The following is a 26590-nucleotide window of genomic DNA, read 5'->3' as shown; positions in this document are numbered from 1 at the left end:
GTTTTATTTTAGGAAATTAAAGTTTAATGGGTAAAAGTGTAGCACTGTTGATGTCATTTGTGGAAGTACATGAGTAAGGAGTGTGACACTCTAGGTTTTCCCGAACATCTATCTTGTGTCGACATTGTGTGTACATAGATTATTAAATGAAAGTTGTGTTTTATCTTGATGTGCTATATGATTAAGTTATGGTTGTGAAGTATAATTATATATATATATGTGTGTGTGTACGTATAAGAGAGCCGAGACCACAACGGACCCGACTCGAGACCTCTCGGTCTCGAGTGAACAGTTGGGCCGATTGGGCCACACCCCTTCTTTAGCCCACTCGTAATGCCTTAGGGTGCACTTACTCGGGAGAGTATAAAATCCTTGCATTAGCCGACTTACCCCTTTTGAACAACAATCATTCTCCCAAATTCTCAAACATTCTCTCACTCTCACACCCTCTCACTCCTCCTAGCTTTCTCTCTCCAGAAAATCCTAAAACTTCACTAACCAACCCCCCTCCATCCTCTCGGATCCAATAAGTGGCAGCTTGGAGCTTGGAATCTAGCTAGTGTTCATCACTCGGGAGCTTTCTCTCAACTATTTTTCACACACTCTTGTATTCGGACACCATCCGGTTAGTGTCTTCTATCGTTTAAAAGCAACATGTGTTAAGTGGTCTATTTGCAAATAGTTTAGATGATTACAAATGTGTTTCTTGAATAATACGAATATTTGTGTGTTGAATGCAAATCTGTTTTCGTGCTAGTTATGGGTTGATTTCATGATAATGGGTTATGTTTTGGAAATATGGATGTAAATATGACATGATTCTCAAAGAAATAACATGAATGATGATGTGGTACTATGAATATAGGCTGAGATTGTTTATATGAATGATGTCAGATGATTTTTAGGACAAAATAATGTTGGTCATGCTCATACTGATTTAGAGGAAGAACACAGTAATACATGTTAGAGTTTTTTTGTTAGGATGATGAAAACCCTGATGAAGAACAATTTGGATACATGATGAACTGTATGAATATGCTTAGAACATTTGAAATTTGATGTTTTGATCCGTTTTGGAGTGTGTGCGGAATCGGGAACATGTTTGTGTGATTTAATTGGATAGTACACAATTACATGAAATTGCAATTCTATTGGATAGTACAAATGTTGCAGATGTTCTAGAATCAGCAGGTAATGCGAGTCGAGACCCTTGGTTTCGACTCGAGACCAACAAGTGACAACTCGAGACAAACTTCAGGGACTCGAGACCAGCAAGGTCTTGACTTGAGACCTCATGATCTCGACTCGAGACCAGCAAGGTCTCGACTTGAGACCTCATGATCTTGACTCGAGACTGAGCTCGAGACCACTGAGATCTCGACTCATGCCGGCACCACTCGAGACCAGCCACTCACAACTCGAGACCTCTTAGTTGCGACTCGAGACCGCGTGTTCTCGAATCGAGACCACCTTGTCTCGACTGGGCTACTTACTTTAGTTATTGGGCCACAATGTGATTTATATGGACTGCCTGATTAATTGAACTATGTGTTATCTGTAACTGTTTAACTGCTAGGACAGGCCCAATAACGTGATATGTATGCTATGTATTAGTTACGTGTAAAACCTACGTGACTTAACTGTATCCGAGCCTGACCTATACTGGTAACCATGCTAGGACGTGGTGACCAACGTGTTTGACCAAGTAAACTAATCTACCGAGCAACCCAAGGTGAGTTCACAACTTTTAAAGCATGCGTTCCCGGTGGTTTGGGAAACGGAAACTTAAGCAACACTATCCCCCTCGTTAGGGATACAAACCTACTTTTCTCCCCTTAAACGGGACTCTTAGTTAATTATTGTTTATACGGAATGCAACGAGTAATACTAAACGAAACTCTATCACTCAAGTCCCTACTACATGATACCGATTAGTCGCCGGGGTCTGGCGAACGGGTTATTAGTTGATAGCGCTATTTAGGTCTAACCAGCCTCACACCGACCCTTGTTACTGGGAACGGGAGTGAACTAATGTACTCTGGCAACCGTCAATGATGATAGAACATTGGAAAACGGGGCACTGCGGAAACGTGGGGTTAATTAGTATTCGGTATTGGAAAACCAGTTTAGTCCCTTACTTATGGGTAGCTCCCCATGGCATGTATAAACGGATAAATTAACTGGTGAAACAAGTTTTTGGTAATTAAAAACTGGACAACTCGTGAACTCGCCAACATTTTTGTTGATACCCTACTGCATGCTTTGCAGGTACCCAGTGACTCAGGAGCTTGCTACTTGGGGATGTGTAGTGGTCGTCTAACCCATGTGTTGGGTTCTAAATAAACTTGAACCGTGAACTTTGTTTTAAACTGTTTTGTCTACGCTTCCGCTACTTGTGTTATCATTTGAACTTAAAACTTTTAAACTTGATTATGATGGTTGCTAACCCTGTGGTTGGTGGATCATACTTATGTTATTAATTAAATTGCTCAGTATACTTGGTTGCTGGATCCTGGTCAGTCACGCCCCCAAGCGGTGGTACTCCGCATGTGGATTTTGGGGGTGTGACAGATTGGTATCAGAGCCATTGGTTATAGTGAACTTGGTTTTAAAAAGGAAATCTTTTTGAGAAAAACCAGACTATAACCCGTGACTCGTGACGACACTACACTCCAAGTGCAAGACTCAACGCATTAGACCTCATAGCTCGGATTTGTGTTTACTTGATTGTTTACTTTATGCTTTATGCTCTACTATACGTACTAGTGTGCCTAGTTAGATGTATTCACCATCCTCCTCCTCATTCTTGTTTCACTACGACGTCTTTCTCACTCTATGTTTTCTGAACACCAAGAAAATGACCGGATTCGATGGAGACAACATAGCCCTGACAAGGGACCAACTGGCGGCCCTGATAGACGCTCGGGTCGCTGAAGCCTTGGCAACCAACCCAGAAGGACCATCCACATACACCCAACCCCGAGTTGGCACCCTCAGGGCGTTCTTGGAATGCAAACCACACCCTTTCGATGGCACAGAAGGAGCAATAGGTCTTTTACATTGGATCAGGAGGGTCGGGTCTGCGTTCGAAGAAGGTGAAAGCCCATGTAGCAAACGAGTAGTGTACGCCACTAGCACGTTTCAAGGAAAAGTGTTTTCATGGTGGAACGCGCAAGTCCAGATGCTCGGATTGGCAGATGCAAATGCCACTCCATGGGATGATTTCAAGGACCTAATCAAGGAAGAATTCTGTCATAAGGATGACATGCAGAAGCTGGAAATGGAGTACTATAGGTTAAAGATGGTTGGCTTGGAGATCGAAGCGTACACGAAAAGGTCCAATGACTTGGCTGCATTGTGTCCTAACTTGTCGCAGCCTCCCTACAAGCGAATCGCCCTCTACCTTAGGGGCTTAGTTCCAGAAATCCAGGGTTCAGTGATCGCAACCAAACCCCCTACAATCCAGCAAGTCATCCGTCTAGCACGCCATTTCACAAACCAAGCGGTAGAAAATGGCAGATTGCCCAGGCGTGTGACTGCTACAACTAATGCTTCTGATTACAGCAAACGCAAGTGGAACGACTACCAAAGTGGGGGTCCCAGCACCATACCACCTCAAGCTCAACAAAGGAGGGTCGTTGGGAGCAAGGGCCCTGACCCGCGAACGGGTGGTTACCAAAGAAAACGACCCAAGTGTGACAAGTGTGGCCGACATCACAACGGGCCCTGTGCAAGGAACAAGTGTCAGCGGTGTAATAAGGTGGGGCATGAGGCCAAGGATTGTAGGAGCCCTCATCCCGTAAGGCAGAACCAACCACAGCAGCAACAACATCATGGGAACATCAGGGGTTGTTTCCAGTGTGGAGCCGAGGGGCACATTAAGATGAATTGTCCCTAGTTAAATCAACAACAACCACAACAGCAGCAAGGAAACAACCGTGGATGTTACAAATGTGGAGCAACGGGGCACATGCGAAGGGATTGCCCTGAACTGAACCGGAACCGCAACAACAACCTGGGAGCTGGAAACAACGATCAAAACAACAACAATGCTGGGATTGGTGCAGGAGGAAGGGCTTTTGTGATTGGAGCTGGAGAAGCAAGGAATGACCCCAACGTCGTGGCGGGTAAGTTCCTACTCGATGATCGTTATGTTTCTGTATTATTTGATTCTGGAGCCGACGCTAGTTATGTATCCCTACGTATTAGTAGGAAGCTTAAGCACCCGCCTACGTTATTAAGTTCTAAGCATATCGTCGAGTTAGCTAATGGTAGAAACGTCGAGGTCTCACATGTTATCAGCAACTGCAAACTAGTATTGTCTGGTCAGACCTTTAGCATCGATCTTTTCCCTATCGATCTTGGAAGCTCCGACGTCGTCATCGGTATGGATTGGTTATCCAAACATCGCGCTGAAATCCTCTGTCAAGAGAAAATGGTTCGCATCCCCCGCCATTCTGGCAGACCACTCATCGTACAAGGTGACAAAGGTGGAGAAGTCACAGGCGTCATCTCGTTCTTAAAAGCCCAGAAGTTTTTACGAAAAGGGCACACCGCCATCTTAGCACTTGTCACCGACACACAGGAAAAGGAAAAGAGGATTGGAGATTTTCCAGTGGTACGTGACTACCCCGAGGTATTTCCTGAAGAACTACCTGGACTCCCTCCTCATCGTCAGGTCGAATTCCAAATCGAGCTAACTCTCGGAGCAGCACCCATAGCTCGAGCGCCTTATCGACTGGCCCCCGCAGAACTGAAGGAACTCTCTACGCAACTACAGGAACTATTGGATAAAGGATTAATCCGTCCTAGTTCGTCACCCTGGGGAGCACCAGTGCTCTTTGTCAAGAAGAAGGATGACACATTCCGAATGTGCATCGACTATCGTGAGCTGAACAAGGTTACCATCAAGAATCGTTACCCTCTCCCACGTATCGACGATCTATTCGATCAGTTGCAAGGATCGAGTTACTACTCTAAGATTGACCTGCGATCAGGCTACCATCAGCTGAGAGTCCGTGACGAAGACATCTCCAAAATTGCATTCAGAACTCGTTATGGTCATTATGAATTCCTCGTCATGCCCTTTGGAATGACTAACGCGCCTGCGGTTTTCATGGACCTCATGAACCGAGTGTGCAAGCCTTACCTCGATAAGTTCGTAATTGTGTTTATCAACGACATCCTGATCTACTCGAAAAGTCAGGAGGAGTATGAACAACACCTGCGTCTTATTCTCGAGCTCCTCTGCAATGAACAACTGTACGCCAAGTTCTCGAAATGCGACTTCTGGCTTTGAGAAGTCCATTTCCTTGGGCACGTGGTCAATAAGGACGGAATACACGTCGACCCAGCTAAGATCGACTCTATAAAGAATTGGCCTACACCTAAGACTCCGACCGAGGTCCGCCAATTCTTGGTATTGGCAGGATACTATTGTAACAACCCACAAAGATAGTCTCGATAACAAACCGTAATCAAAATCAGAATCTGCATGCGATGAAACTTGTATACTCAATCTGGAAAATTTAGCAGGTAAAGAATCTTGGAGTCCAATGAACCAAATCGAATAAAAATAGTCTTATTAGATTCACAACTAAAAACCAAATTGATTGGAATCAAGACCAAGCATACGTGATAAGTATCGGCACGAAAATCGAGGAAAAACGCACGATTGGACGAGAAGGGCGGCCAAGGACACGCATCACAACACTGCGACACGTGTCAGACCTACGTGGACACGTGGCAACTGAAGCCAGGTCGACCCTCCCTGCGACTCACGACAGGGGAGGCCGACCCGTGCGCGACACGCGGGGGAAACCCAAATTTGGGTATATAAGCAGCAGTCTGGGACTAGAATTCCTGCACCAGTTCGATCGAATTTCGACAAACTTACTCTCTCGTATCTCCGTTTCTTTACACAACACCCCTAAAACCCCGAAATTCTGCTCGTTATTAGGGTAGTAACTCTAATCACTGGTACGATACTTTATCCGATCGATTGAAACTATCCGACAGGATGTTTAAGTACTATCCTTTGTCATTAGTCGTGATTCCGACAGGATGTTTGAGTACCACCCGAACTCGGAGAATACTCTGTCATTCGTTGTGAATCCGATGGATGTTTAAGTGATTGCACTTTGTCATTCGTTGTGAGGGTTTTATCTCGTGATTATCGTTAAAGTTGAATTGAGTTAATACACTAATACGAGTTCCATTGTATCTAGAAATTAGAACTCGTAAGCAAGGAATTGCTAGAATACTTAATAGCTAAGTAAACATAATAGTTAAATAAACTTAGCAGTTAAGTTAGCTGAGTAGATTAATTAATCTGTTAATTAAGTTAAGTATGATTAATTAATCAGTTAATCAAATTAATTAAGTTAATCAAGATTAATTAAGTTAATCCAGATTAATTAAATTAAGCAAGATTAATTAAGCTAAGCAAGCTTAATTAAGTCAAATAAATATAAAATAGATAATATCAAAGGAATGTGCAAGGAAGCTATAAGAAGATATATATATGTGGGTAGGAAACTTCCTGGAAGATCTATAGGTAACTTCCTAGGAAAGTTATAGGTAATTTCCTAGAAACACAAAGGAAACTTCCTAGAACTTTCGTACTTCGTACCTATAAATAAGAAGCTTAGGAATTCATTTTCCTTTGCTCATTTCTCTTCTTCTTTACTCTATACCTTGGTGTTATAACCAATAATCACCAAAGCGATGTTCTGTCCGATTGATTCAGGAACCAATGAACGAATACCAAAGTGTTGTACTTTGTGAATTTCGGTAAACGGAATCCAAAGTACTATACTTTGTGAATTTCGGTAAACGGAATCCAAAGTGTTATACTTTGTGAAATTCGTTAAGGTTCGAATCTCGTGATCATCGTTAGGTTTGATTTGGGTTTTACACAAATACGTATTCCATACTGTTAAACTATATGTTTAACCATCAGAATACTCCCAACTATACGCTTACAATCAAAATGGATGCTTAATCATCAGAAGATCCAAAATAATAAAGTATATGCTTAATTATCAGAAGGAATAGAATCAAGAAGCTTGTTAAATCAATACTGCATGCTTATACTGTGAGTCATTCTCTTTTTATCAACTGTTTTACAATACTCCAAATTATTTTCCAAAAAGTTATAATTACAGGGATTAAGTCTTTGTAATCACCAAATTACAGCCGGTATGTGGGGTATTGTGCACATTACTACTGTTTGTATCATTTTAGGTGAGCGAGCCTAAATCATGATATACACTATTAGGTAGTCGGACCTAAATAGTGATTTACGTCACTTGTGGGTGAACGGACCCAACAGTGATATGACCACAGTCACAGATCCGGTCGAGTGACAAATACTGTGGGTAGTTGGTTGATATGGAAACATTGTAATCGCTCTTAATACTGTAAATTATAACAAATCTGTTTTGTATAAAACCTGAATGAACTCACTCAGTATTTCCCCGCTGACAAAACCTTTTTAAAACACGTTTCAGGTAATTACAGTAGAATGGAGTAAGGATTGGATCCGGCACTGAAGGACTTCAAGAAGTGGCTTATTTTATTACTAAATCAAATTAAGAAATATTGTTTTTATTAAAAGCTACCTTTGTAAAATATGGAATTTATTCCATCTATTTAAATAAAATTCGGTGTTTCTAAACTCTGATATTTTTCCTAACTCACGGTCCAGATGAAATTTCTGCTTATGTTTTTCAAAAATAACCACCAGTACCACTTGGCTGTTCGCGGCGCCCGATTCCGTCCAGGGTGGGGTCGGGGGTCGTGACAACTATCGTAGATTCATCAAGGGATTTTCGAAGATTGCTCAACCCCTCACAACTCTCACTCAGAAGGGTATTGCTTACAAGTGGAATGAAGCTCAGGAGTCCGCTTTTCAGAAGCTAAAGGATAACCTCTGTAGTGCTCCTATTCTCTCATTACCTGAAGGTACCGACGACTTTGTGGTTTACTGCGACACGTCTATTCAGGGATTAGGGTGCGTGTTGATGCAACGCGAGAAAGTTATCGCCTATGCTTCTCGACAACTTAAGATTCACGAAAGGAACTACACGACACATGACTCGGAACTCGGAACAGTCATTTTTGCACTTAAGATTTAGAGACATTACTTGCACGGTACCAAGTGCACAATTTACACCGATCACAAGAGTCTCCAGCATATTTTGGACCAAAAGGAGTTGAACATGAGGCAACGTGGATGGGGTAAAACTCCTTAACGACTACGAATGCGTGATCAAGTACTATCCGGGCAAAGCCAATGTCGTGGCAGACGCCCTCAGCCGAAAGGACACTACGCCTAAGCACGTGCGAGCGTTACGACTTACCATCCAGTCTAACCTCCCTACTCAGATACGAGGTGCTCAGGTTGAAGCATTGAAACCAGAGAACAACAGGGCTGAGTCCCTGCGAGGATCGAGGGAACGATTAGAACAAAAGGAAGATGACACTCACTATGCGACACGACGCATTTGGGTTCCACTCTATCTACGTGAACTGGTGATGGACGAAGCACACAAATCTCGATACATCCGGGTTCGGATAAGATGTACCACGATCTCAAAACCCTGTATTGGTGGCCTAACATGAAAGTCCTCATTGCTAAGTGCGTTAGCAAATGCTTGACCTGCACTAAGGCCAGGGTCGAACACCAGAAGCCGTCAGGCTTGTTACAACAGCCAGAGCCACCAACATGGAATTGGGTGAAGATTTCCATGGATTTCGTTAGTCGAGGCTACGGAAAAGATTGCCCAGATCAGGCAACGCATGGCGGCAGCTCGTGACCGCCAGAAAAGCTACGCTAATAAGCGCAGGAAACCTCTAGAATTCCAGGTCGAGAACCAGGTTCTACTTAAAGTCTCACCCTGGAAGGGTATGGTTCGTTTTGATAAACGGGGCAAGCCTAATCCGCGATGTGTCGGACCATTTGAAATTACCGAGAAAATCAGTAAGGTTGCTTACAGATTGAAACCTCCTGAAGAGCTGAGTGCGGTACACAACGTCTTCCACGTGTCTAATCTGAAGAAGTGCCTGTCAGATGAAACACTCCTAACTGCTTTCAAGGAACTCACTTTTGACGAATAGCTACACTTTACCGAGGAACTGATTAAGATCGCGGATCGAGAGATCAAAACCCTCAAATGTAGCCAGTTACCTATTGTACGACTTCGTTGGAACTCGCGTCATGGCCCAGAGGTTACCTGAGAGCAAGAAGACCAGATGAAGCGTAAATATCCCCAGTTGTTCCCAAATGAAACTCTCAGCACTGGAGCTACAACCGAATTTCGGGACGAAATTCCAAACTAACGGGGGGATGATGTGACACCCCGTTGAAACATTCTCACCTATACTAGCTTCACAGTGGCTGCCTTAACTTTCGGGACAAAAGTTCTTAAAACTTGGGGATAATGTGACACTCTAGGTTTTCCCGAACATCTATCTCGTGTCGACATTGTGTGTACATAGATTATTAAATGAAAGTTGTGTTTTATCTTGATGTGCTATATGATTAAGTTATGGTTGTGAAGTATAATTATATATATATATATATGTGTGTGTGTGTACGTATAAGAGAGCCGAGACCACAACGGACCCGACTCGAGACCTCTCGATCTCGAGTGAACAGTTGGGCCGATTGGGCCACACCCCTTCTTTAGCCCACTCGTAATGCCTTAGGGTGCACTTACTCGGGAGAGTATAAAATCCTTGCATTAGCCGACTTACCCCTTTTGAATAACAATCATTCTCCCAAATTCTCAAACATTCTCTCACTCGCACACCCTCTCACTCCTCCTAGCTTTCTCTCTCCAGAAAACCCTAAAACTTCACTAACCAATCCCCCTCCATCCTCTCGGATCCAATAAGTGGCAGCTTGGAGCTTGGAATCTAGCTAGTGTTCATCACTCGGGAGCTTTCTCTCAACTATTTTTCACACACTCTTGTATTCGGACACCATCCGGTTAGTGTCTCCTATCGTTTAAAAGCAACATGTGTTAAGTGGTCTATTTGCAAATAGTTTAGATGATTACAAATGTGCTTCTTGAATAATACGAATATTTGTGTGTTGAATGCAAATCTGTTTTGGTGCTAGTTATGGGTTTATTTCATGATAATGGGTTATGTTTTGGAAATATGGATGTAAATATGACATGATTCTCAAAGAAATAACATGAATGATGATGTGGTACTATGAATATAGGCTGAGATTGTTTATATGAATGATGTCAAATGATTTTTAGGACAAAATAATGTTGGTCATGCTCATACTGATTTAGAGGAAGAACACAGTAATACATGTTAGAGTTTTTTTGTTAGGATGATGAAAACCCTGATGAAGAACAATTTGGATACATGATGAACTGTATGAATATGCTTAGAACATTTGAAATTTGATGTTTTGATCCGTTTTGGAGTGTGTGCGGAATCGGGAGCATGTTTGTGTGATTTAATTGGATAGTACACAATTACATGAAATTGCAATTCTATTGGATAGTACAAATGTTGCAGATGTTCTAGAATCAGCAGGTAATGCGAGTCGAGACCCTTGGTTTCGGCTCGAGACCAACAAGTGACAACTCGAGACAGACTTCAGGGACTCGAGACCAGCAAGGTCTCGACTTGAGACCTCATGATCTCGACTCGAGACTGAGCTCGAGACCACTGAGATCTCGACTCATGCCGGCACCACTCGAGACCAGCCACTCACAACTCGAGACCTCTTAGTTGCGACTCGAGATCGCGTGTTCTCGAATCGAGACCACCTTGTCTCGACTGGGCTACTTACTTTAGTTATTGGGCCACAATGTGATTTATATGGACTGCCTGATTAATTGAACTATGTGTTATCTGTAACTGTTTAACTGCTAGGACAGGCCCAATAACGTGATATGTATGCTATGTGTTAGTTACGTGTAAAACCTACGTGACTTAACTGTATCCGAGCCTGACCTATACCGGTAACCATGCTAGGACGTGGTGACCAACGTGTTTGACCAAGTAAACTAATCTACCGAGCAACCCAAGGTGAGTTCACAACTTTTAAAGCATGCGTTCCCGGTGGTTTGGGAAACGGAAACTTAAGCAACACCATCCCCCTCGTTAGGGATACAAACCTACTTTTCTCCCCTTAAACGAGACTCTTAGTTAATTATTGTTTATACGGAATGCAACGTGCAATACTAAACGAAACTCTATCACTCAAGTCCCTACTACATGATACCGATTAGTCGCCGGGGTCTGGCGAACGGGTTATTAGTTGATAGCGCTATTTAGGTCTAACCAGCCTCACACCGACCCTTGTTACTGGGAACGGGAGTGAACTAATGTACTCTGGCAACCGTCAATGATGATAGAACATTGGCAAACGGGGCACTGCGGAAACGTGGGGTTAATTAGTATTCGGTATTGGAAAAACAATTTAGTCGTTTACTTATGGGGTAGCTCCCCATGGCATGTATAAACGGATAAATTAACTGGTGAAACAAGTTTTTGGTAATTAAAAACTGGACAACTCGTGAACTCGCCAACATTTTTGTTGATACCCTACTGCATGCTTTGCAGGTACCCAGTGACTCAGGAGCTTGCTACTTGGGGATGTGTAGTGGTCGTCTAACCCATGTGTTGGGTTCTAAATAAACTTGAACCATGAACTTTGTTTTAAACTATTTTGTCTACGCTTCCGCTACTTATGTTACCATTTGAACTTAAAACTTTTAAACTTGATTATGATGGTTGCTAACCCTGTGGTTGGTGGATCATACTTATGTTATTAATTAAATTGCTCAGTATAATTGGTGGCTGGATCCTGATCAGTCACGCCCCCAGCGGTGGTACTCCGCATGTGGATTTTGAGGGTGTTACAAGGAGCTTCTGGAAAATTAGAAGGGTTGATTAAGACGTTCAATTTAGGGTTTTTTTTTCGTATCTTGTTGTAGAGATCATCGTCTTCATCTTCATTTCGTTAGGTCTTCGTATAGATCGGAATTCTATTATCTTGAATTAAACCTTTTGATAAATAATATATCTAAAAACTAAAATTATCATGGCGTAAAGAATATTTCTAAGATAGACTATTAACACTATACAAATGAGGCCATAAAACTTCATTTTTAACTTTTTTTTTGCTATATGACTATTTGAAGTGGGGCGTAGAGAGAGGAGAGCAAAACCTCTTCACGCCACCATGTCCCCTTTTTCATATGGGCGTTGCTCCTTTTGATGTGGAGATCTTCACAGGCGTTGCCCTTTGATGTATGAGAGAACTTGATTTTTTTTCAAAGCCTCTTCTTGCGTCCACACCACCCTTACATCTTCTCAGGTGGAGGGCGAAGCCCAGTTACTCTATGTGGCGCCTACATGACAGGGTGGGGGCTTTACTATTGCCCTCATGACTCCCTATAGTCTAAGAAGAGTATGAAATGACTATAGCATGTGGCGAAATGATTGGGGTCAGGCATCTGGGTCAAGGGTGGGGTCAGCGATTGTAAGTTAGGTCCGTGTCGAGGCGGTGGTCAAGGTCAGGGGGCAGGTCAGGGTGAGGGTTGGCAGTCCAGTTGACGATCATGTCGGCGACGACAACTGCGGTCCAGGTTGGCGACAAAAAATCGGGGCAGGTCTGAGATGCAGCCGACTGCAGCGATCAAGTGTGGTCGTGGGCAACAGTCAAGTCAAGGCGAGGTGGCAGCGTTCGAGGCAGGGGGTCGGGTTGAAGACGACAGTTCGGTGCAACCACTGTTTAAATTCCAAATCCACATTCAAATGCGAATTCTTTTGACAGATTTCAATTCCTTCAAAAGTATTTCTACTAACCACACGCACATTATACATTTGAAATAGTTATGGAACAATTATTTAGGTAGGAATCCAATTTTGGGATTAAGCATTGATTTTCACAAGTAGAATAGTGACATAATAAATATTTTTTCAAAGTTGTTAGAAATCAATCTTATATTTGTTTACTATATCAAAATCAAATATATTAATATATTAGGTCAGAATTTAGAGAAAACGATGGAAAGTGTGAGAACAGTGAGAACGCTTATGGATCGTCCGATCAAAACAATCTATGGACAAGATTGGCGCGGTGACGTTTTCGTAAATAACATCAATTTTATTACGTGGACGCGCTTCATTAAGGGTAAAACCGTCTTTTGACTACTCCAAACAAAACGCCATCTCATGAAAATAAAACGCCAAACAAAAATCACACACCATTCTAACTAAAAACACCATTAGATATATTGATTTTAGCATGATCAAATTTAGAGTTTTAAGATGGTTTATTTAGTGGCGTTCTTTTTCTCGGTAAAACGCCAAAAAATATAACATTTTGTCTGAAAGGGTGTAAACTCAATAACATTTTGCTGCATGAGATGGACAAATATTATAGAAAAAGAGGCTGATTTCAGACTTTCTGCTTCCACACGGCGACAAAAAAACTACTTCAAAAAACAAAAATAAAAAAAATCAAACGAAAGTCGAAACAGCCAGTGAAGATGCTTCAAAAGAAGAAAGAGACTGGTGACAGTGAAGATTTGGAAGATCAATATTTATTTTGTTTAATTTTCTTTTTCAGTTGATTGTTATATAATAACAACGCCATATCTAATAAAAACGCCAAAAAACCAAATGCTTGTCAAAACGCCAACATGCCATAAAATGCCACAAAAATTACCAAACCATAATAAAATTACTTTGGACAAGTATTATAAGAAACCAAAAAAATAAAAAAAATAAAATAAATAAAAAACAAACTTGAAAATGTAACTAGAAACAGTAACTACAAATCAGTAATACTGAAGATAGGGAAAATTTATTATATTAGAATCTAAAACTCCAAACTTGAAAGATGGGACGTGTTACAGACTTCAGGGATAAAGATCATCAAAAACAATAATTACAAACAGTAACTGAAAAGACGAATACTTTATTATAATAATACACCGCCTAACTTAGGCGTCAAAAAGACATCCTATAAAATGATACGTCTCAGCAACTTCCATTTGATCAAACCAAAAAAACAAACGCCAATACTACTAAATACCACTCACTGTAAAACGCCAAAAAATAAAAAAATCAAAGATGGATAATATGCTTTCTTGGATGTTCAGTATTGTTCTTCGTGAAGTTTCACTGAATGAATTGTTAGCAGAGGGGAGTAACTCAGTAAGATTTTGCTGCATGAGATGAACAAAAATTCAAGAAAAAAAATACTGATGCCAGTCATGTGACATTTTGTATTTTTTGTTCTTGAAAAAGGCTTGGATGAGGAGAAAAGATCAATGACATTGAAGAGTGGGATGATTATAAAGATGAAGATCAAGATGAAGAAAAAGCGAAAAACTCACCGACACGTTATAGATCTGTGTCTCCAAACATCCACAAAAAGCCACTTTAACAGACGAGAGAACAAAATAATCAAACCGATGGGTTTGTTAAGTTTTACATAAAACGTCATATATTTGGTGACAGTTCTTGTACTATTAAAGAAGAGAGAGACTGGTGACGGTGAAGATTGTGAAGAGAGATTTGATTAGGATTTTTAATTTATTTTCTTCGCTTGTATTTTTTTTCCTGTGGTTGAAATATAATTTAACAATTGTAAAACGCCAAGATACCACAAAGCCAAAATGTACATAAAAAATAATAGAACAATGGGTCATCTTGTTTAAAACGCTTTGAAAAACGTCATTCAGATAGATTTCCTGACCCCCTGGGTTCCAATGGCATACGATTTGAATAAACGCCATAAACGTCAAAATGTTAATACAATGAAACCATTAAACGTCATTAATTATTGAATTTGATTAACGCCAAAAATCTTAAACCCTAAAAATTTAAACAATATTGGGAAAAGCGGAACTGGAAAAGCAGAATATAAAGGACAAAAAAGCCCCTCTGTCATTCTCTATGCCGCGTGACATTGATGGACCAGGATGCGTTCTCACCGTTCTTATACTTTTGAGCGTTTTCTCCTGATCTCGTTTCTTAATATATTATATGATCCTAAAAGTAATTATAATATGGTTTAAAACATAAATTATTAAAAATATAAACTTATTAAAAGTGTAGTTGTGTATTTAATATATTAACTTGTTTTTTCGGTTAAATTTAAAATCAAACTTTCTACTAATCAGAATCATGGAAAACAATGTGAAATGACTCCAACGTCTTTTGTATATGTAATTATAAGATTATGCTAGGAAGAAAACCTTTTATTTTGAGAAAACCTTAGAAAACTCAATTTTTCGACTTTTTTTTTTTTTTTAAAAAATAACACATGTAATATACATGTTTTTAAAAGTTTTGAGCCAAAAAAATCAAAAAAGCGCCGAGTGGTTTTCTAAAAAAAATAAACAAGTTTCAGCAACTTTTTCACTAACATGTGTTAGACAAAAAGTTGCTGAAACTTGTTTATTTAAAAAAAAAAACACTCGGCGCTTTTTTGATTTTTTTGGCTCAAAACTCTTAAAAACATGTATATTACATGTGTTATTTTTTTCAAAAAAAAAAAAGTCGGGAGGTTGGGTTTTCTAGAGTTTTCTCAAATTTTTAGGGTTTTCTATCTAACCTTACCCTGTAATTATATACAATCGAAATCAGTTGAACTTGCAACTTTTTACACCCAAACTTATTTTTATTTATTTATTTTTTTTTTTTTTTTGGTTATTCTTTCAATATAGGGTTGGGCATTCTTCTTTTTTCTCTTTTGGGTCAGCTTAATAAGGAGAAATTATCAAGCTGAGTTCACGATGTTAGGATGTTCATCACCAAGTGTTATTAACGAATAAACTATAGGCATCGGGGAGTTTTTAGATTTTTGTTATTATCAAATTCTGCTATACATATAGTATTATTTAAACTGCCATTAATTATCCTGTTTGAAACTAGATCTGGCAATTCTTGTAAATTCCGTTTGAATCTCACTGATATATTTCTCATCATTTGTTCACTGTTTTTTTACTATCACTGACAAATTTAGCAAATGCATGTTATGAACCTGTGCACATGCTTCTTTTTTTGGTATGACTACTACCATGAAAAATATCAATTACTAGCTTTTGAGAAGATTTAATATATACTTTAACAAACCTATGAAAGCTCATAATAATATCAAATCATCTAAACAAAACCGAAAGCACCTTCCAAAATCCTATACGAAGTTACGAGTTAAATAAAAACCCCTAGATCTACATTAAAAACCAAGAGTATAGTTCATCAATCCCTGCCAACAGTGAGTTTCTTCTACGACCCGACTCAATTTGGTAAAAAGATTCCGGTTACCTAACGAAATAAAATCCCTCTTGATGGAGACAAAAAAAATTTGAACCTAAGTGAAAATATTCTTGGGCTGCCTTTAACCACCTAAAATCAATGGTTACAAACTATACTTCCGGATAAACCCGTGAACTTGACGAATACTAGTATGTATTCAGTAGCGATACAATTTTATCATCAGATATGAGATTAAGATTGCCAAAACTTAACCCATAACCACCAAATTAAAATTATACAAGTAAATTAAAATTTATAAAAATCCAATAATACATAACCAATCCAAAGCCATGTATCACGAAATGAAACCCGTGAGCGGAAACCACGTGAGGAAATCCAGTTCATGAACCATCACTCAATTCAACCACATATAACACGGTGTCGTGCTAAGAACAATATTATCAAATTCATATACAAATAAAATAGCATTATCTTTTTCTCTTTATCATGAATTAAAGGTTAGTTTTTTTCTTTTGTGTTGTATCACAAAATACAATGATTTTGTCACACACGCCATTATCAATTATCAATTCACTAGGTTAGAGCCCGCGTATATACGCGGTTTCACAAATGAAAATGCTTTGTATTTGTTCAGTTTTGATTAAACTTAAATAAAATTAAATTTAATATAAATAAAATAACTTAAAAACACGTATGGTAGGTAAAAAATAACATTCGCATCCTTATCTAACATAAATAACACATGGTTTAACACATAACAATACTTTGAATGTTTAATGGTCTTATTGAAACTAAAATTAAACGTGCATAATATACATATTACATAAGTCTAATGACAAAGTGAAACTACAATCCTAATACGGATGCATATAAAAAATGCTGACTTGTTTTATCTTAAACACGTCGAGCAATAGTTTTCCATTTCCGCATCAGGAAATGGCCCGTTGTAACTTTTTTAATGAAAACGCTTCAACTTCTAACATATAACGGGTCTATGATTTGAGAGTCTTATCTCAGCTCAGTTGTTGCTGCATCCCCTTCCCATATGAAAGTATACAATCTCACCTAAATAAAACATCCAATTAAAAATGATTAATTTATAAGAATAACTAATAATAAAAAAGAGTGAATTGCAAGTTTTGTCCTTTATCTTTAGGCCATTTTGCAAGTTTTGTCCTTTATGTTTAAATTTGACGAGTTTTGTCCTTTATGTTTGAAAATCAAGCACGTTTTACCCTTTGGGGCAAAACGTGCTTGATTTTTAAGGACAAAACGTGCTTGATTTTTTAAACATAAAGGACAAAACGTGCTTGATTTTTAAACATAAAGGACAAAACGTGCTTGATTTTTAAGGCCCAAAGGGTAAAACGTGCTTGATTTTTAAACATAAAGGACAAAATTCGTCAAATTTAAACATAAAGGACAAAACTTGCAAAATGGCCTAAAGATAAAGGACAAAACTTGCAATTCACTCTAATAAAAAATTAAGATATGTTCTAAACAAAATAATCCCATGGGGAGTATGCCTACCAACTTTAGGCTCCCCGTCATAATGTTTATCAAATTTAGCTCGTATTTGTGCATGGGCTATTCACATTCCAAAATTTATAAAAAAAAATAGCCAAAAATAATGGTATATTAAACGAACCTTCAGTGCGCGTATATTGTCAACTTCAACACTTACAACTTGTAAAGTTAACCTCGTTGTATTAGGATCCACCTGCAAACAACAAAAGAAAAATGTAAAGTTTCACACTCTAGAAATGCGCATGAGTGTAGAATGATCATATAGCAAAGTTTCTCACTCTAGAAATTCATACAAAAAGTAAAATTTTGTAGTTAATTTTCCATATAAGCCAAAAAGAAAAAGTAAAAATACTAAGAAACCAACCTGTTTTTCCCCTAATAGATTTTATAGACTATTGAACAAACTAATACTAAATAAAACTGTAAAAGAAACTTGTTGACTTTACCTCGAGTCAACCCTGGCTCTCCTGTTCGGCTAGATTAACAAATCATAGGCAGGTGACATTCTAGATCTGAAACATTAACTACACATATAAAGCAACACATGTTAGTCTACATACAAAGTATAAATGAATGAAGAGTTGTTGCTGGAAACCCGAACCCAACACAAAAATTGCGTAACGCACAGAAAAAACTGTCAAATACTGCTAAACTTGAGTTTGAAATTATGGTGTCTTTAATCGCATAGCAAAACTTGAGTTTCTTCGATTTGGCTTTTATTTATTGTTTATTTACTCCAATCGTGTTTCTTGGTCTTGCCTATGTTATAGCCAATCTGCAATCAAAGAAACGATATATTTGAGAAGCATGATCAAAAACCAATTCACCAAAACTGAAATAACCAATGATAGCGCACCGATACAACCGATCCAAACTTATAACCGACGGTATAGTATTTTTTTTCTTTTTTTCGAAAACCAAAAACTACAGTTTTAAGTGATGTTAATGTAAATAAAGAAACTCTCACGAAGGGGATTAATGCTAATAAGTCATAAAGACAAAGATCAAACAGGACTACTTACTTGACCTACAAAAGTCATCTCAATTATTCTTTGAACCATAATCCCAGGCTCCGGAGCAACTGAAACAAAAATAACATTCTTTGAACCATAAGCCCAGGTCCAAAGCAACTGAAACAAAAAATAACATTAATGAAAATTAGCTTCAATGCATTAAGTAAATAAAGATCTGAACTTATTTACACATTTTTCAAAGCCTAAACGATTTAATATTGTAATTTAATCATTTATTCAATATATTTCATAGTAGTAGTAATTAAAATATAAAGCATATGATTGTTGCAACATACTGAAGTAACATAGAAACTCAAGACATAAAAATCAAACCTAAATATATATTTTAGGTGTCCTACACAATCATACAGTTATGCCCATAATCACAAAATTTATATTACAAATGGTAATATATAATAAACAACATGAGCTCCGTTTCTACAAACTTGAGTTGCAACAATCATATTTTTGAAAGCCTAAAACGATTTAAGTTGCAATTAAATAAAAATATGAACAAACCAATAGCATAATTGATTACAAAATGACGGCGTACATACCTATCTAGAGTGCTCTGGTATCAGATCTAGGGTTTGGAGGATGTGCAGCGGCGGCCATGGTGGCGTTTGGAGGATGCGCAGCGGTGGCCATGGTGGGTTTGGAGGATACGCAGCGCCGGATATGGTGTTGAATCCATCGATAACATTAGAGATTTGAGAGGAGAAGTTAGGAGGTGGCAGATGGATGAATGAGAGAGGAAAAGTTATCTAGGGTTTTGGATGAGAATAGATGAATGGAATATGGGTTTTGTGTAATGGGCCAAGAAAACGGGTATTCGTCTGGGAAAAAGGAAGCTTCAATTTGTGCGCCAAAAACAAAAACCAATTGCATAACTGAAGGACACGTGTCCCATATGTGATTTCTTTTATTATATGTATAGATAGATTATGAAATAAAAAAAAAGATATATTTTTCCTTTTTTAATGTGTGTATGAAAGAATATTTTGCTTACTTATATACTTTATTATGTTACTTATGTTGTATTTTTATACTAAAAATAGGGGTTCCCTACTCATACTACTCTATGAGTGGAGTTTTAATCTAATACGTTTATTTGCTTATTTCTTTTAGTTACATATTAGGGTTATCATACAATATGTATTTTTTTATTTTATTTTTTGGTATGTACATTATATATGTCCTAAGAAATTGTTTTTCTAATCAATAGAACGCCGGTCTAATGTAAAGTAGAATGATCTAGTCGTTCATTCTTGACCACTAGTTTTTTTCATGAAAATAAAAGTATATTTTTATTTAAATTTCACGGAAGGGATAAATACGTATTAAAATTGGTCCGCTGAAAAAGTGGCCAAAGTATCTAAATTCTAATAAAAGACTACAAATAATGGCACGTGGCACTCTCTCATTTAATTTAATAATAATATTAGTTACATTGATATAGATTAAATATATCTAACTAATATTATTAATATATAATATTTATCTATATCTCTATTATTGTGAATATTATTATTTATTGTCGTGTACTTATTTACTTATATTATTAATGATGATGATGATATTGTTATTTATTTTACTATTGATAAGCCGTATAAACTTTTTAGTATTGTTCATTTATATTATTATTATTAAATGAAAAATCTTTAAGGAGATATGTTACATTCTGGCCATTATTATTATTAAATTAAATGCAAAATCTTTAAGGATATATGTTACATTCTGGTGTTTTCTCAAATTTAGTTTTTTGGATCTCTCTCACTTTTTTAACGGTTTTAATATAACTAGTTGTACACCCCGCGCGCATTGCGGCACGCTAAACCAATTCGTTCTTGGTTTGACAACATAATAGGATGTAGCGGAAAAAAAACATCAGGAGGAGATCACAGATTTACTAAATAATGCCATGAATCTAAAAAAATATATCGAGCCATTATGATCTCTTCCTCGTGTAATGTGAACGTTGATCGCTTTAATCCCAGCCATCATAGATAAGATAATTAGTCTATCTTAATCTACAACTCTTCTCGTTACATTGCAAATTCTCTAGAACTCCCATCTATTATCTTTTATTAGATCAAATTTTCAAAACTTCCATTCATATAAAAAAATTATACATGAAATCTATGTTATCTAAAAGAAAAACCATGTTGATTTCTCCAATAACATGTTTTCTGTCACATGTAGACTTCTAATATCGATTTAAAAGTCGCCAAACAAAATCTTCGTTACCTTAATTCGTTCCATTCAGGTGTGTTAGTCGAACATCCATCTAGTGGAGCACATTATGGTGGTCCATATGCTTTTGTGTATGGTTCAGTGACCAAATAGACATCTTAGAGACCCCATCTTCACCCTTACATATTATGTTATGTGGATACGACAGGTCCTCAATTCTATTGGTTTCAACTTTCAACCCATACCTATATCAAAATTCAAAAACCAGATGTCTCAAAACACATAATAATATTCATATGGGTCAAGTTTGATACAGTTATAAAGCTTTGGGTTTTGAGACCAAATCATGGTTAATAAAGAAAGGTCAAAAATAAATTTAAAATTAATAATATATATATATATATATATATATATATATATATATATATATATATATATATATATTCATGGAATTTGGCTGACCATAGCTCCAAAGGCTCCATAAGACCATCCATAGGAGCACCAATTAGTCCATTTTATACACTCATATTAACCAGAAGATAAAGAATCAAACTCTACAAAAACCTCTTTATCATGGTTCCCATGCCATGCTATGTGGGGACATCACACATGCCACTAAACACTTGTATGTTAGTAAAAAGCCTGCAGACGAAAGCCTTAATTTTATTGAAAAAGATTAACCATCCGCGTCAGCAAAAGTATACCAAAATGAGATTTTAACCACTGATTAAGGTTATGTATATGTTAAGACACTTAACTCTACCAAGCAATTAGCGACATGTGTCGATATACGTACACCCGTAGCTACCGGCGCGGGTAGTAATCCTAAATCTTATACTGCTGGATATGTATTATATTGGCTTCAAAACATCCCACAATGTAACCAACTACAACAGTCAAATTGCTATAAAACAATTAAAACCAATCAAGCTAAGACCAAAAATGTTAAGCATGTTAACCTGTTTCCGAGTGCGTGATTTAGCCGCTAAGCCCACAACTTCATTCCTGATCACAGACTGATTACCGTCAGTATAGCCATAGGTGGACCTCCATAAGCCAAGAAATATAGTTAAAGACTAATTACCGTCTGGTGACCATCTCCTTTTGTTCATTCCCGTCTTGAGTTAGAGTATTCCGTTTCTGTCGGCTCTCAAATCCTTCAAAAAAGTTCATTTACCAAATCACAAACCTATACCATAGAGCGTAAAGGCTGAATTCTGAGTTCATGGGCTGCATTCAATTCCACCAAATGCAAATAAAAATTAAAATCTGCATAGACGTTGAAAAAAGTGTGAACAACGTAAATAAATCTCAATTATAGATAACACAGGTGCTCAAATCGTACTCTATAGCAAAAAGAAGCATACGCATATGTAATATGTACCTATTCAATAGACAGTTTAGTGGCTATTTTGCAATCTGAATCTGGACTTGAAAATACACATCAATGGTTAAATTAAAGAAAAAACATGTCAGTCCCATAACTCTTTACTGCTTACCGTGAATTTAAGGTAAACTTTTTAATGTTATATGTTTCGTATTCTATTGTTTCGTCAATTTACACCTCTTCAAGACATGTTAATATAAGTAAACAACATCTTACCATAAAAACGAATACACATAAAAATGCACAAAAGAAATTTTATCTCCAGTAGTGTCTCTAGTCAGTTGTCTTCAATCATCATCCTCGCGGCGTTGGTTAGTAGCTAACAAACTCATCAAGCTTGTAAACAATGAGTGATAAAACTTTTTTTAACCACAACTGAAATACGAATACGAATACATAAAACATAAAAAATTGTAAAGAAAATGAGAGAGAACAAATATGAGGTTCAGATCTGTAAACAGTTGAACAAAGAGGATACATCAGTCATGGCTGCATACTTACCGGTTACCATGTCAAATCAGACTTTCAGTTTTTCACATGACTGGACCGGTTGCCCCGGCAAGATGGTGCAAAATCTCATCTTTGCTCATATTCACTCAGGAGCATTGAAACTCATCATAGCCCCTTTCAAAATGGATCATATTTTCATCTTCAAGAGACAGCATATGATAATCTGGAACTTAATCCATGATTTTTATCTGCCATGATTATGAGGCTCAGATGTGTAAACAATCGAGCAAAGAGGATAAATCCGCCATGGCTGCATACTTACAGATTGCCATGTGAAAACAGAGATGAATCACATAACCATTTGGTTACCCCGCCAAGATGCGGAAAATCTCACATTTGCTAGAATTAACTCAGACGCATTGAAACTCATCATCATAGCCTCTTTCAAAATGGATATTATTTCCATCTTCAACATGTGTGTATCAGATGAAGGGTTATTGGTGAATGAAGAGAATCATGGGCGTCAAAGAAGGATGGCTGACTTGAATTAAGTCAAAAGCGGACTTGATTGAGAAGGGCAACCACCCTAAGAAACCATCCCCTCTTAAATCGCCTCATTTCTTTGTTCATCTGAGTGAAGGGGTTCAAGTAAAAATCAAATTTTCTTAGCCATTTTCCTTATAAAAATCAAATTTATTCTAAGAACAAAAGGGGTTCAAGTAAAATGGCTTACAGTGTATCAGATCCATCTCTATGAACAATCAAACTCCTTCCATAACAGGCAGCATCATCAAAACTACAAATAACAATCATCATCATCCGCTTTTGTTATTGATTAGAGTTGCTGGAAAGTAAGAAACCGAGGAACACGGAATTTACCTTCTCTCTAGGTACTCACCGGTGACCACTAACTCGCAACCGACACATGTGAAACCCTAACCGTCGTCACCGTCGCCGACTACATCCACCACCACCACTGCTCACCGTCGACAACCACCACACCCCTTAGTCGGAACCACCACCATCAACACCATTAATCAAAAACACCACCATGGTTCTCCCTCTCATCTCTTATCTTTGTCTCTCTCTCTAACAAAGCTCCTCTCTCCTAGGGTTCTCTCTATCATATTGATTCTGGGAAGTGTGAGTGTTTGAAAGGTTACATCCTTGTCACCGTACGCGTGTTCCGTTTGGTGACGAGGATGGATGGCACCGCCAAAAGGCCCAATCAGGCCCAACCACCGTAAAACCTACTGTTCATTCCCTTTTCTTACTATCATATATTAACTAGTTTTTTTACCTGCCGCGCGTTGCGGCGGCGCCATACCCGACGTGATAAATTATTGACTACAATCAATCAGACTCGTATCCGGACTAAATTTACGTTGAAACATAGAGTAATCCGAATTCATGCCGTTGAATGAAAATATATTATATTTGACCCGATTTGTTTCCAAACAAAATTTACGTCGAAACGTAGACCAATCCAAAACGTACATAAAATAAACACTTGTGGTGGCATCGTACGCGACGTGATAAAGTATAGACTAAAATCGACCCAACTCGTTTCTGAACTAAACTTACGTCGAAACATATAGTAACTCAAATTTATCTCGTCTAATGAAACATATTATATTTGACCCGATTTGTTTTCAAACAAAATTTACATCAAAACGTACATAAAATAAAACATTTTGTAACTGACCCGACTCATTTTTTTTAAAATCACGTTAAAGCGTAGACGAACTCAAATTTATACGGACACGTACATAAAAAAAAACAACGTAAAAAATTAGTTTTAGGATAAATTCAAAACTTTTGAATCTTTAGAGGTAAAAGTGACATGTATAAAATTAGATGGTCTATTTTGTCATTATACCAAAGTTTATGGGGTAGAAGTGGTTGGTGGCTTTCTCCACCGACCTTCTTCTTTAATATATATATAATTGGCTTGCAACAAGGTAGGGCTATACATGTGGGCACTTTACCCCAGTTCGAATCCTTGAATAGTGGTTTTTTCCCGGATTATTGACATATATTTGTTGGATCCGAACTTGAGACCACTAGGAGGAAAACACTTTGTGGAAAACCCTTGACCAACTGGGCTATACCATGTTGGCGAATCTCTCTACTCCTAAATAACAATTTTAAATAATAATTATCCGTTTCTCTCTCCTATTAAATAATAATTATTCCATTTCTCTCTCATTTAAAATATTATTATTAAATCATAATTTCCGGTTTATCTTTTTCCGCTTATTAGTAACCCTTTATTTTTTCCGCTTATCTCATATGTTTCCACCTTTTATTTTTTCCACTTATCACTTATGTTTCCACCTTTGATCCAAACTCATGTAATACACAAGTTTATAACCTTATAATCTCGTGTAATACACAAGTTTATAACTTTAACTTTATAATAAATAAAAAACAAAGTAAATGTTATAATAAGCAAATTGTACATAAAAGTAAAATGTTATAATAAATATCTGTTACGAGATTACATTATATTTATTTAACTCATGTAATACACACATTTATTCAACCCGTGTAATACACGAGTGTTTTTGAGAAATCTTTTTTTATATTTACTATATAAAATTAAATTTATTCCGCCCGTGTAAACACGGGGTTCTAACCTAGTTTTTATAATATATATATCACTTAATAAATTTTACTTTTTTTAACAAAGCTGATCACGTCAAGACGTTTAGAAATTAATTAGAATACATGCAAAAAACTTGAAATTTAAATGAGGTGTAATTAATTCTAATGAAAATTTATAAGATGTTTGTTTTTTTTAACTTTATAAACAAAATCGGAATTTGTAGAACATTGAAATGACACTATTACTCTTATAATATCATCACCCCTTGATCGTTTGTAATATGTTGTTTCGACATTTAGGAATTTACAGTATCTTATTGTTTTTACATTTCTTTGAAATAAATATTTCATTGGGCTATCGAAGGACTTTTGAATTGGAACTTGTTGGAAAGTTTCCTAATCCCATCTTTCCGAGCCAAACAAATTTTGTAAGAAAAAAATTTCCAACTCCAATGAACGCCACCAGCTTTTTTTTTTTTTTTTTTTTTTTGAAACGACAAATTTGGATTACTGACAGACTATTGAAGTATCATCGTGCCACCAACAGAACCACCCGATCATATCCATCTCCATTAGTCAATAATGCCTATACCTTAATTCAGAAGAAAATCCAAGAAATCTGAGAAAAACCTCCTTGTGGGAATCAAACTGAGGACCTCATTGTCCCTAAGCTTTATCCCACCCCAAGATACCACCAGGCTATGATGTCAGGGACATGAATGCCACGAACTTAACAATAAGAGTGTAAAAAAAGTCGAAAACCAAATTGTATATAAAAAACAATCCAAATTGTGAATTCGCTTTTCAAATCGGTTCTTGACCTTATCCTAACTGTGAATTCAAATTTGAATCGGTTATCAGTCAGTATGAATAAACCGATCTGAACAGTACGAATAAATCGATATCCAATCCGATGGACACCCCTACCGAACGGACTAAAAGTGAGACCTAGTTAACAAAAGGCCTTCTTAGTAATAGTTGGGCATCATTAGCGGCGACAAATGTCGCCGCTGAAACTCCAGATTCTTGTAATGGGATCTGTAAGAGATAGTACTAATGGACTAGGAACGTTATCAATCAACGGAGACCAATTGGCTTAGATAAAACTAATCATTTTAGGGTGTGAAATTAATGGCCTTTAGGG

General features: G+C 37.5%; 1 protein-coding gene and 1 long non-coding RNA gene across 21 annotated transcripts; one reads left to right on the top strand and one right to left on the bottom strand.

Annotated features, from left to right (window-relative positions):
* Positions 1 to 2857: 2857 nt before the first annotated feature.
* LOC110866560 lies at positions 2858 to 3898 on the top strand. Its single transcript, XM_022115704.1, has one exon. It carries the CDS (start codon positions 2858 to 2860, stop codon positions 3896 to 3898), a length of 1041 nt encoding a protein of 346 aa, XP_021971396.1.
* A 13117-nt stretch (positions 3899 to 17015) lies between these two features.
* Positions 17016 to 24105, bottom strand: LOC110867896. Of its 20 annotated transcripts, XR_004874613.1 has the most exons (12): positions 23719 to 24103; positions 23573 to 23635; positions 23162 to 23469; positions 22891 to 23087; positions 22387 to 22764; positions 22087 to 22232; positions 21962 to 22007; positions 19367 to 21247; positions 18819 to 18926; positions 18243 to 18571; positions 17918 to 17989; positions 17016 to 17334 (listed from the first exon to the last, which is right to left on the bottom strand). It is a non-coding gene; the product is annotated as an uncharacterized LOC110867896 (long non-coding RNA). The 20 variants fall into 20 exon arrangements; XR_004874609.1 differs by having other exon boundaries at positions 22387 to 23087; XR_004874617.1 differs by having other exon boundaries at positions 22087 to 22159; positions 22606 to 23087.
* Between the last annotated feature and the right edge of the window lie 2485 nt (positions 24106 to 26590).

This window comes from Helianthus annuus, chromosome 12 (genome assembly GCF_002127325.2).
Source record: "Helianthus annuus cultivar XRQ/B chromosome 12, HanXRQr2.0-SUNRISE, whole genome shotgun sequence".
Classification (NCBI taxonomy): domain Eukaryota; kingdom Viridiplantae; phylum Streptophyta; class Magnoliopsida; order Asterales; family Asteraceae; genus Helianthus; species Helianthus annuus.
The sequence above is the reverse complement of the archived record's forward strand: the minus strand, read 5'-3'. Positions and strand labels throughout refer to the sequence as shown.